The sequence below is a fragment of the Crotalus tigris genome, unplaced genomic scaffold, assembly GCF_016545835.1.
Source record: "Crotalus tigris isolate CLP2741 ecotype Arizona unplaced genomic scaffold, ASM1654583v1 scf7180000023654.2194447, whole genome shotgun sequence".
Classification (NCBI taxonomy): Eukaryota; Metazoa; Chordata; class Lepidosauria; order Squamata; family Viperidae; genus Crotalus; species Crotalus tigris.
This window is the reverse complement of record NW_024100101.1, coordinates 74256-86385: the sequence shown is the minus strand read 5'-3', so window position 1 is coordinate 86385 and position 12130 is coordinate 74256. Positions and strand designations below refer to the sequence as shown.

The following is a 12130-nucleotide window of genomic DNA, read 5'->3' as shown; positions in this document are numbered from 1 at the left end:
CAGGAGTGGGACAGATCTGAGGGGCAGAAGGGGGTGGGGACCAGGGCAAGTGCCAAGGCATGGTCCACTGGAGGAATCTCACTGTTCCTCAGGCTATGCGGGGGGGGGGCTTGATGGTGGTGCGGGCTTCCGGGAGCCCTGGACAGTAGAGGTCAAATGCCCAGCCTGGCCCCACAGCACCAAACCCAGCCCCACTTCCCCAAGGGGGCATCCAGCTGCACTTACCTCCTCCTCAAGGCTGCTGCTGCTGTGCTTGCTCTCCTTAGCCAGGTTGCTCTTGATGGGTATGAGGGCAAAGTCAGAGGGAGGCCCATTCCCTCTCCTTGGGAGGAGACCCGGCTTTGTATCCAAAGCTTCCTTAGCAATAGGATGGGAGACCCCCAGGATAGGCCAGGAGGAGGGGGCAAGGGGATGGTGAAAGGGCAGCAGAGCAGGACTAAGGCAGGACTTCCCTCAGACCCTCCCTCTCCTTCTTTCCTTCGTTCCTAAGTATAGAGTGGTGGAAAATATTTGAGATGAGGGAGAGAGAAAAACAGGCAAGAAACGCAGCTGTGGAGGTGTCACCCTTCGTGAGGAATGAAGAAATGCACCATCGCCTGGAAGTGGCCAGCACATGGCCCTCACCTACTTCACATATCTGGCTTGGAGGGCTCTGGGGGAGGGGATACCATGAACAGCGTGAGAATCGTTACCTGTGCAATGCCGTCCAGCCCCCAGCCTGCTTGGTTTCGGTAGGCAGCGAGGCACTCTCCTCACAGCGCCGAGAGAGTGAGCCAGGCGGTGTGAATCTGAAAAGAAGTGTGATGCCACCCAGCCCCCAGCCTGCCCGGTTTCGGCAGGCAGCGGGGCGCTTTCCTCACAGTGCCAACAGGTTGAGCCAGGCGGTGCAAAGTTCGCCAGCTTTGCACCCTGCTGCCTGCTGAAACTGGGCAGGCTGGGGGCTAGGCAGCATTGCACTTCTCATCAGATTCGCGCCACCTGGCTCAGCTCTTGGCACTGTAAGGAGAGCGCCCCACTGCCTGCTGAAATCGGGCAGGCTGGGGGCTGGGTGGCATCACGCTTCTTTTCATATTCACGCCGCCTGGCTCAGTCTCTCGGCGCTGTGAGGAGAGTGCCTCGCTGCCTACCGAAACCAGACAGGCTGGGGGCTGTACGGCATTGCGTAGGTAACGATTCTCATGCTGTTCATGGCATCCCCTCCCCCAAAGCCCTCCATGTGAAGTAGGTGAGGGCCACGTGCTGGCCGCTTCCAGGTAATGGTGCATTTCTTCATTCCTCACGAAGGGTGACACTTCCCCAGCTGCATTTCTTGCCTGTTTTTCTCCCTCCCTCATCTCAAATATTTTCCCACCACTCTGTACTTAGGAAGGAAGAAAGGAAAAGAGAGGGAGGGTCTGAGGGACGTCCTGCCTTAGTCCTGCCCTGCTGCCCTTTCACCATCCCCTAGTGGCCTTGCGTTTCTTTTGGGATTTGTGCTGCCCAGCTCAGCCTCTCGGTGCTGTGAGGAGAGCGCCCCACTGCCCGCTGAAACCCCTCCCCCAGAGCCGATCAAGCCCACTATGTGAAGTAGGTGAGGGCCACTTGCTGGCCACTTCCAGGCGATGGTCCATTTCTTCATTCCTCACAAAGGGTGACATCTCCCCAGCATGCACCCAGAGGGTGGGGCCGACGCAGCAGGGGCTGGTTCCTCACTGTTTCCAGATGGCCTTGTGGAGCTAAGACTGAATGCGTTTCAACATAGATGGCCACCACAAAATTGTACATTGGCTCCCGGCCGGCCTGGGCCAGGGCCAAGGCAGTGGGAGCCGTTCCCTACTGTTTCCAGGATGGCTTCGCAGGCCACATGAAACCACTTCACAGGCCGCATCCGGCCCCCAGGCCTTGTGTTTGACACGTCTGCCCTATAGCATTTCAGACAAATAATAATAATAATAGTAGTAGTAGTAGTAGTAATAGTTGTTGTTGTTGTTGTTGTTATAAGAGGCCAGATTTTAATCAGCCAGAAACAGTCTCTATTTGGCTTTTAGAACCCTCTCCAAAGTAGTAGTATTACGTCCTCGTTTGGGCAGCAATTGTACTAAAATTGGAATGATACAAAGAAGATTAGCAAAGTAGCAGTATTATATGATATATCCCAAGAGTCTTCAAACTTGGCCCTTTTATGACTTGTGGACTTCAACTCCCAGAATTCCTCAGCAAGGCACCCCTGGGATATACTATAAACTTTGTGAACTTCACGGAAAGCTGGGGGTAGGTGACAAGTCTATATGGGACAGCTTGCTTTGGAGCAGGGCATTTTTTTCATCTCATACATAAGCGGGGTCAAACTGCCGTGTAAGTAGCACTTCTCCAGATATTTGATATTGTTACTCAGACATAAAGACAATAAACTGATTCTGGCCTTTCCTGCTTGCAGAACAAGCAAAGTCATGCTGTTACAATAACACACAATATTTAAAAGTCTGTTGCAGCCCTGGGGATGGCTGGTGGCCTGGAGACATTCCTTTAAATTTTAACCTGATTTATTTTTACTTATGTTTGAACTTACCCCCTTTAGAGCACAACTGGGACAGAAACTTCGGATGTAAAAAAAACTGGAAGGGCAAAACGCATCTTCCTTAGTGAGAAAGCTAAAACAGGTCAATGAATTTGTACAGAATATGATAGTTGACAAATTGTTATACATGGCAAATCATTATTATTTTTAACTACAGGGAAAGCTCCATGCCATTTAAACAAGATCATGTTAGAACTAAAAACTGACAGACAAATCACAGGTGTTTCTTCTACCTTTTGCCCCTAGCATTCCTGCCTGCGATGTACATAATTAGAATAAATTGTTTAAAACAGGGTTCCTCAGCCTTGGCAACTTTAAGGCTTGTGGGCCAACTTCCAGAAGGCTGAGGAATTCTAGGAGTTGAAGTCCACAAGTCTTAAAGTTGCCAAGGTTGAGGAACCCTGATTTAAAAGATGAAAATACATCCACATAGGTTTACCTGTACATGGCACCGGATTCTGACCTTTCTCTTATTATTCGCATTTCTGAGGACAACCCACTTTCTTCGCGTAGGGTTCTCGCATCGAGGCTGCAATTCCTGAGGCGACCGCCACGGGGCAACAAAGAGAGGTTGCGCCATCACCCAAGATAGATAACCACATAATAAAGCCCTTTGCCTTGGCGGCTTCCTCAACGGGGCGAAAAGAATAATAATAAGATCAGCCTCTCCAACTTTCCGCGAGTCATTCCCGGAAGCTGCCTCGTAGAGCGCTTTGGTCGCTCCTGTTCCGCACTGGGGAAAGCGACGACTTCGGAGGAATCCTGCGCGCTTCTTCCTTTGGAGACGCAGCTTTTCTTCTCGACGGGCTGCGTTTCTTCAGCCCAAGATTCGCCTGGAGAATCGCGCTTTCCCCCCGCAGAGCATCCTGGAGAGAAACGCGCTGGAAAGCAGGTCTGATTGAGAGCCCCGTCTTGCGATTGGGAAAAGTCCTGGCTTGACCCGCGCGGTCGGGCGGTACGCCTCCTCGGCTCTCGTTTCTTCAGTGAACCGCGGTGGGTTGGTTTGGTGCCACGCCCAGACCCTCAGCCCCCCCCCTCCCCCAAACCTCACGATGGAGGGGAAATCCAAGCTAGCCATGCTAGGGTTCTTGCAGGAGTAAACTGAGCCAATGGCCAGGTCAGCTAGAAGGCGCCCCTAAACGACGATCCCACATCTCGGTCTCTTTCCTTCTCGTTCAGGTGCTGCTGCGTGATTCGGGATGGGATCGAAGCTCTCCGTGGATGACTCTGTCCGCGTCGTCATAGTTGGAGGAGGCTTCGGAGGGATGGAAGCTGCCCGCCTCCTGCGGGATTGGGGGATCCCCTTCGTCCTCGTCGACATGAGAGACTCCTTCCACCACAATGTGGCTGCTCTGCGGGCTTCCGTACAGAGTGGTAACCTGTCGTCTTGGGATTCCCTTCATTTCTTCATGTCTTCTCCCAATGTCGGACCGTCTAGATCAGGGGTCTTCCAACTTGGCTACTTTAAGACTTGTGGACTTCAACTTCCAGAATTCCTCAGCCAGCCCTGGCTGGCTGAGGAATTCTGGGAGTTGAAGTCCACAAATCTTAAAGTGGCCAAATTGGAAGACCCCTGGTCTACTCTAGATATATTGAATTAGAACCTCCTTTGTCTCTAATATGGCTGTAATCCCAGAGATCTGGAAGACACCAACTGGTGAAAAGCTTGTTTTAGGAGCAGTTGGGTGACCTCCGACTTCATTGGATAGATTTGATGGTTCTCAAATGTTGGGGGAAACAAAGGAAACATGAAGGCAAACTAAAGTAGCAAAAGGCCCTTTTATTTGTGTAGATTGGACCAGCGGTTCTTAAATGAGAATACTTATACCATTAGTAGGAACCAGAAGAAGTTATCTAGGTGGGGCACACAGGGTTAGTCATTTTACTCTGATTTTATTTACGCCTTGAAAGGTGTAGCATAAATGGTTAAATGCAAATAAATGCCGATACAATTTCTCATTAAAAGTGTTTGTGTGGTATTATTTCCACATCACTAATTGATGAGATGTAGGAGATGAGAACTTGAGAATCTGCAGACTTTAGATGTATTAAAAGTTTTGTGGAGGTTTTTGACTCGCTACTCTTTAATAATTACTATTGATTCAATTTTTTCTGCATAATTTTATAGGATTTGCAAAAAAAACCTTTATCTCCTTCTCTGAGACCTTCAAAGAGAGTTTCCAGCAGGGCAAAGTAGTTGAGATCAATTTGCAGAAACATCAGGTCCTACTGAATGATGATAAAGTGAGTACCTCTGAATTAAACGTGTTAATTGTGAAAGAGTTACACAACAACTGTAACTTCATTCTCATATTCTTTCTTAGGTGCTTTCATTTTCTCATCTGATCCTCGCCACTGGGAGTGAAGGGCCTTTTCCTGGGAAGTTTAATCAACTTATTAATATGGAGATGGCTATTCAGGCTTATGAGAACATAGTCAAGGAGGTGGGTGTGATTGGTAGAAGGGAAAGGGGTGTTCTTTGCTTGCCTTCCCCCCCCCATGAGATGTGTATTAGTGAACTTCTCAAGGACCATGGTATTTATATAATAGCTGTTATTTATTCCAATAATTTTTTTGTTTAGGATTATATTTTAGAAAATATGACTTGGGCTTTCAAATTAGCCAACTCGTCTCATTCAACTTAGAAAATGTATATAATCACCCAACTTATGCAATCATGACTCTGAGCTATGTACATCAAACTAAAAAAAAATAACTAAAATACAGATAATCCTAGACTTACAACCATTTGCTTTATTGACCATTCTAACTTACAACATTGAAAAAAAGTGACTTAACAACCATTTTTCATCCCTATGGTCACATGAACAAAATTCAGATGTCTGGCAACTGGTTCATATTTATGATAGTTGCAGTGTCCTGGAGTCATGTGATCATTTTTACAACCTTCTGACAAGCCAAGTCAATGCGGAATCCGGATTCACTTAACAACCAAGTTACTAACTTGAAAACTGCAGTGATTCAGTTAACAACTGTAACAAATAGGGTCAAACTCATTTAACAAATGTCTTGCTTAACAACAGAAATTTTGGGTTCAATTGTGATTGTAAGTTGAGGACTACCTGTAAACCATACAAAGTCTAGGAAAAGAAACACAATCCAAAGCCAATGTACAGTGTCTAATTTTATTCAGCCTGGAAAATTCACTGAGGCTGGAGTTGAGAAATTGCCAGCCGGGCTAGAAGGAAGGGTCAAGCAAGGGCCTAGCTTGGAGTCCTTGTGCAGTTCCAAGTGAAATAAGCTTGACCTCCTGCAAGGTCTATGAAGCCTTGTCTGGTCATTCCCAGGGGAAGACAAGTATCTGGGAAGATTCTTGTAATAGAAGTGGTAAATAATAGAGTTACTGATTTTCGTTGTTCATGAGTGGCTCTGGCTGCTTGCAGCTGACAGTAATCCATGTAAGCTGCACTGAAATCACTGAGCTTTTATTCTGTTTGAGTACATATAGGTTTAAATCATATCAGCATGCTTCCCTGGTGTGTGGAAGTGAAGACGACCTAAGAAATGTTATTACTCTGTGTGACTACATAGAGACAGTTCTAATCTAATGCAATCTATTCTAATTTGTATATAGATGAGCATCATGCTTGCAGTTAGAATTTGTGTGAAAGAGCAAGTTAAACATATCCCTTTGCCTTGAGAATTTTGGATAATTTGGTTGAACATAGAATAGACAATATATCCTGAATGAAGAAAAAACCTTTTTGATCAAGGCTACCAAGATTTCTAAGTATCAGTTCCCTTTCTAGTTAGAGAAAGGATTCCTGTTGAAATAACCTCTCTGAAGCCACGTGTTATCTAAAGTAATGGAACCCTGCGCAGTATGACTCCATCTTGTTTTTCCTTTCGGTCTTGAAAGGTGGAAAAAGCTGAGCGGGTGGTTATCGTAGGTGGCGGTTCTGCTGGGGTTGAAATGGCTGCAGAAGTTAAGACAACATATCCTAACAAAGAGGTACAAAGTAACATCCTATTGCTCATTCACTCTCACCTTGTTTTGAAAGTTAAAATTCCTTATTATCTAGAGTCAATAGAGACAAAACGAACCGCTACAAACTGTTGAGTTGACCAAAAGAAAGAGAATAGATTGGATGTATTTTTGAGATATTGCCAAATTATACGTAAGTATGAATTATATCAATTCAGTTATAAAGCTTCTCCACTTCTATAAAACCTTAGAAACTGTAATTTGGTTTACAATTGTGCTTCTCTGGGAATCTCTGGAGGCTAAATTTGTCTTTACAAGTGACTTGCATGTGGTGCAAATGCCTTGTCAAGAGCTTCAAAGGGTTGGGAAGAAGATAAGGAAGCAAGGCAAGGGTGGGCAGCTGTGTTGCCCGATCCAATTTGGGTTTTTTAGAATCTGAGTGCAGTGTAATTTTATTTAGCTATGTATCAAATTTAGAATCCACCCATCTCATTCACAGAGCAACTCTGGGTGGTATATTGTTCAAAGGATAAAAACCCTATAAATGTCATATTTCAATAAGAGGCAGTTAAAACAAGAATAGAATACTTGAAGTTAAAAAAGCGGTGGAGGGTCTTCAAGGTGGCAGCTAACCCCAAGGTTGTGTGATTCAGCAGAGCCAGATCTCCAAACTCTTCCAAAAGGCCAGGAGAGTGGGAGGGGTGCTGCTTCTTTCCTGGGGCGGGGAGTATATTTTCTGGGATGGGGAGTAAACCCCCCCCATCAAAATTCTTCAACTGATGGGGTGTCTAACATATCTTCCCTGCCTGACTGGATGGGATGGGCTGATGGGATGGGGAGTTCTGGGGTGACCTGACTACATGCTAAAGTTATCACCAACATCTTGAATTACACCTGGAAGCAAACTGGCACCCAGTACAGCTTGCGCAAAGAAGTGTAACATGTGCCGTCTTTCAGGCACCTAAAATTGCTCATGTCATGTGGCTGCATTTTGTACCAGCTGAAGCTTCCAGATACTTTTCAAAGGTAGCTGCATGTACAGCATGTTGCAGAAGTTCAGACGGGAGATGATTAGGGCATGAATGATTGAGAGAAGGGCTTCCCTATTGTTATCTGATCAATAATGAAATGTTCCAAGGAAATATTGGATAAGTAATTGAAACTGTATGCAGACCCATTGAAACTTTACTGTGCCTACCCCTTGCCTTCAGCACTGTCTCACTATTTATTTACCAAACACTGACAACCAATTTTACTGTCATTTTCTCAAGTAGCAAGCCACTTGAAAAGAGTGATCAATAAAGTCTAGGATAAAAAAGTTGACAAAAGCAAAAAATCAAGGCCAATCTGTAAGACTTGTGAATGCTGTATCTGTACTTTGTTCTGGAATTGATAAGTTTATCTGTGAAAGGACTCTTTTCCCTTTCAAATATCTGGTTTGATATATACGGGCTATTCTTTAGGTGTCTGTGGGCAAAAATTTCTCTTATTAGCCAAAAAGTATTTGGCAATAATAGCAAAGATACATAGTTTGCAATATTGTCAGAACTTTCTTGCTTTCTTTCCGACTTTTTGGAAACACTTGGTCAATGTAGAATAATAATAGATATTTCATGTGTTCTAGCTACATACTGTACTTCTTTTTTATTTTTTGTTTGCTCCTAGTTCTGGACCATGAGCATGACTGATTATGGTCTTCAGCATGCCACCCAACTTAATTTCAAGTAAATACTTGTAGGACTGGAGGCTAATACTTAATAGATGTGAATGAATGCTCATATCCATTTTTCCTACTATCCACTTTGTCTAAATATTAGTGTAATTCTTGTGAATAACTGAGTTATAAAGGAATCCGAGTACAGCTTCTCATGTAAGGCAGAAAAGTGCAATCCATTGTCTTTTTTACTACAGTATTAGAATTTCTAGCCTGTAACATTTAAGCTTCATCTCTTCACCAAGAGGGAGAGAAGGGGGAGAACAAAGGGGCTTTATGGCCCTCACTTCCTTCAGTATACTTCTAAGGAACTGAATGTGTGTATTGCAAAAGAACTAACCATAAGAATGGGGCCATTTTCCTTTCATGTAGTTCTTTGAAGTCTCCATCCAGCCGAGCAGTAATGAAAAGGGGGGTGGAAGTGTAATGCCTGAGACTGTTGCTGAAAGAGGGGGTTGATTGGGTGGGGCTACTGGGGAAACCCTTAAAACCTTGAATTGGAGAGCTTGGACCCCAAGTCCTGTCTAGAACGCCTACAACCATTTTCTCTTAATAAAGGATTCCTGTTGGAAGAATTATTCCAAGAGTTCTGTCTTCTTAAGATGCACAGTGGGGTGGGTCCTTACATTAGACAGGACTTGCAAAATTAATCCACCTGGAAGGAAGACCCTTGCCGGGGGATTTTGCAAAAATTTACCATGTCAGACAATGGAGCAAGAGAGGGGGAAAACTCCCTGGAAAGAGAGCCGCTGACCCAGTTGGAACCTTGCCAGATGTTGGGATCTGAGAGGTCAGATTCCTCGGGAGAAGAAGTGGTGAAGACACGGGACCACAAGCCTCGCTGGTCAATGGGCGTTGGAAAGAAAAGTGAGTGGGGAAAAGAATCAAGAAAGGTGACCCTGAGACGGGGGACCAAGCAACCAGAATGGAAGCAGGAGATGGAGAAATCCCTGCACGCAAGTGAAGAGGGAGAAAGCTGGGCACCGTACTCAGACTGGATCCTAGAGAAAGTTATTGACCTGATGAAGAGAACTCTCAGCTCCCTAAGAGAGGAGAATCCTGAACCCTACGGCCGCCCCAGCTCCTGGAGCCGCAAAGGGAGAGACACCGAGGGGGACATGGAACCTGCAACCCCGGGGACATCTACTGATCCAGTAGTCCCCACCCCCTACCGGACCACAGATGGCAATTTGGACAGAAGACACTACCAACAACAACGGAGGCACCGATCCATTCCAAGACGTCCACCGTTGGAGGTGAAATTCAAAGGGGAGCCAACACGCTTGGGGTTTTTCCTAACCCAAGTCCTCAGCTACATGGAGGAATACGGGCAGGACATTCCCAGCGACAAAGCCCGCATCCTGATCGTGCAATCTGCCCTGGATGGACCGGCTGCAGATTGGGTGGTGAACTTGCATGACTCCAATGCCCCAGAACTCAGTAACTTCAACCATTTCATGTCCTCTCTGAGAAGACGATTTGAAGACCCCCTGGCTGATTGCAAAGCCCGTGAAAGGATAAAAATGATGAGGCAAGGTAAACGCCCGGTGGCTGAATATACACAAGAATTCCGGGCCATTGCCAGCAAACTGAATTGGCCAGAAGACATCCTCCTTAGCCATTTCAAAGACGGACTAAACTATGATCTATATGACGCTTGCCTGCCCCGAGGGGACCCACACCAACTTGAGGAATGGTACGTCTTGGCAGAGGAAGCAGAGATCGACATATTGAAGAGACACCGCCGAGGAAAACAATGGAGCCAGTTAATAACATCTCCAGTTATCAAATATAGAAAACCCCAATTCTGCCTTCTCTGGATTCTGCCATAAGAGGGAGAGAAGGGGGAGAACAAAGGGGGCTTTATGGCCCTCACTTCCTTCAGTATACTTCTAAGGAACTGAATGTGTGTATTGCAAAAGAACTAACCATAAGAATGGGGACGTTTTCCTTTCATGTAGTTCTTTGAAGTCTCCATCCAGCCGAGCAGTAATGAAAAGGGGGGTGGAAGTGTAATGCCTGAGACTGTCGCTGAAAGAGGGGGTTGATTGGGTGGGGCTACTGGAGAAACCCTTAAAACCTTGAATTGGAGAGCTTGGAGCCCAAGTCCTGTCTAGCACGCCTGCAACCACTTTTTCTTAATAAAGGATTCCTGTTGGAAGAATTATTCCAAGAGTTCTGTCTTCTTAAGATGCAAAGTGGGGTGGGTCCTTACAACTGAGTTATAAAGGAATCCGAGTACAGCTTCTCATGTAAGGCAGAAAAGTGCAATCCATTGTCTTTTTTACTACAGTATTAGAATTTCTAGCCTGTAACATTTAAGCTTCATCTCTTCACCAAAATGTTGCAGAACTTTCAGTGGCAAAAACAAGTATCTACATGGCTGGCTGGGGAATTCTGGGAGTTGAAATCCACAAATTTTAAAGTTGCCAAGGTCGGACACTCCTAATCTATAATGCTCTTGCAATATGGCAATGGATGTTTGCTAAATAACTTTCATCAACTGAGTATATTAATATTTATGTTCTCAGGTCACACTTATTCATTCAAAAATGGCACTGGCAGATGGCGGACTCCTTCCCAGAGTCAGGGAAGAAGTGAAGGAGACTCTTACACAGGAGGGAGTGCATCTCTTGTTGGGTACTGAGTTCTGTTATTGGTCGAACATTTTTTTTCAAGATCGCTAAACCCTAAAGGTGTTTTTTTCCAGTGACAGGCAACCTACAGTAAGGTTGCCTGTCACTGGAGGCTCTGTTTTTTGCTGTGCATTTAAAGGGATATGTACTGTATTTGGTCTCTGTGGGACTCAAATAACATATCCCTGACAGATTACCAGAGATCAGAGGCAGATTTATTTGACCTTTTAAAAATTCTATTTTTAAGACCTTGGTGAAAGTAGAAAGAAAATAAATGCTTTGAGCCTAGAGTAACTAAAAAGACATGTGTCATACAAACAATACAGCTTGCAGGTTATTGTCCACCTCAGCTCTAGATGTTTCTAGACCAACTAAGACCTGTTGCATTTGGGTATGATAAGTTCAAAATAAGGTACACTTAAAATGTAACAAGTGTAGTGTGTTTAGTTTCTTTGTTAAAATGCACGAGAGCGATACTTGGAAAAGGGGCATAGGTTTTGCTGCTGTACATTTTATAGATTTGTAAATTTATAGACTTATAGCTCCATCTTCAAATTGAGGCATGTAATGCTTTCTTTTCTGCATGATGAAAAGTATCTCTTTAAAGCTGGTCTGTACATTTTACATGTTAAAGATCTGTGGTGATTCAGGTTTCAACAGGTAAGCATTTGAGTTGGCAGTTCCATTTCACAGATTGTGGGAGCACAAGAAGAGATAAAAGTTCTTTAAGGAGTGGCAACAGCTATGATGTGCATGCTTGCACATGTTCTGAATACCTTTTCCCTGTTGAATTTTGATAGCTATAGTCGTTAGATGTCCTAGTAAACAGCCTTTTCCTTATTTTTTTTTCTAGGTGAAGTATTGAAAGTTATAAGGGCCATAGAATTGAGTCGTTTTCCCTTTTCTCCAATTTCATGACATTTATCCCCTCTCTTCTGCCTTTGATGATACATCAGGAAGATCAAATAGGGGATGGGGTTGTACAGGTAATCCTCAACTTACAATAGTTTGCTTAGTAAACATTCAAAGTTACAACAGAATTATAAAAAGGGACTTATGACCGTTTTTCACACTTATGACTGTTGCAGCATTCCCACGGTCACGTGATCAAAATTCAGATGTTTGGCAATTGGCATGCATTCATGTTGATTGCAGTGTCCGGGGCCACATGATCATATTTTGTGATCTTCTGACAAGCCAAGTAAGTGGGGAAGCCAGATTCACTTAACAACCATGTGGCTAACTTAATTGCAGTGATTCATGTTAACAACTGCGGC

At 44.7% G+C, this 12130-nt stretch overlaps 1 protein-coding gene across 7 annotated transcripts in view; it reads left to right on the top strand.

Moving 5' to 3' along the window:
- Positions 1-12130, top strand: part of AIFM2 (apoptosis inducing factor mitochondria associated 2) — a 32992-nt gene that overhangs the window by 15289 nt on the left and 5573 nt on the right. The window contains exons 1-6 of one of the 7 annotated variants that reach the window (XM_039320499.1): positions 2409-3449; positions 3737-3931; positions 4686-4801; positions 4882-5001; positions 6438-6530; positions 10749-10857. In XM_039320499.1, the coding sequence (XP_039176433.1) occupies positions 3757-3931; positions 4686-4801; positions 4882-5001; positions 6438-6530; positions 10749-10857 (613 nt within the window). In that variant the 5' untranslated portion in view covers positions 2409-3449; positions 3737-3756. Of the gene's footprint in view, positions 1-2408; positions 3551-3736; positions 3932-4685; positions 4802-4881; positions 5002-6437; positions 6531-10748; positions 10858-12130 lie in introns of those variants that run through there. The other 6 variants (XM_039320495.1, XM_039320493.1, XM_039320496.1 and 3 more) reach the window with 6 other exon arrangements.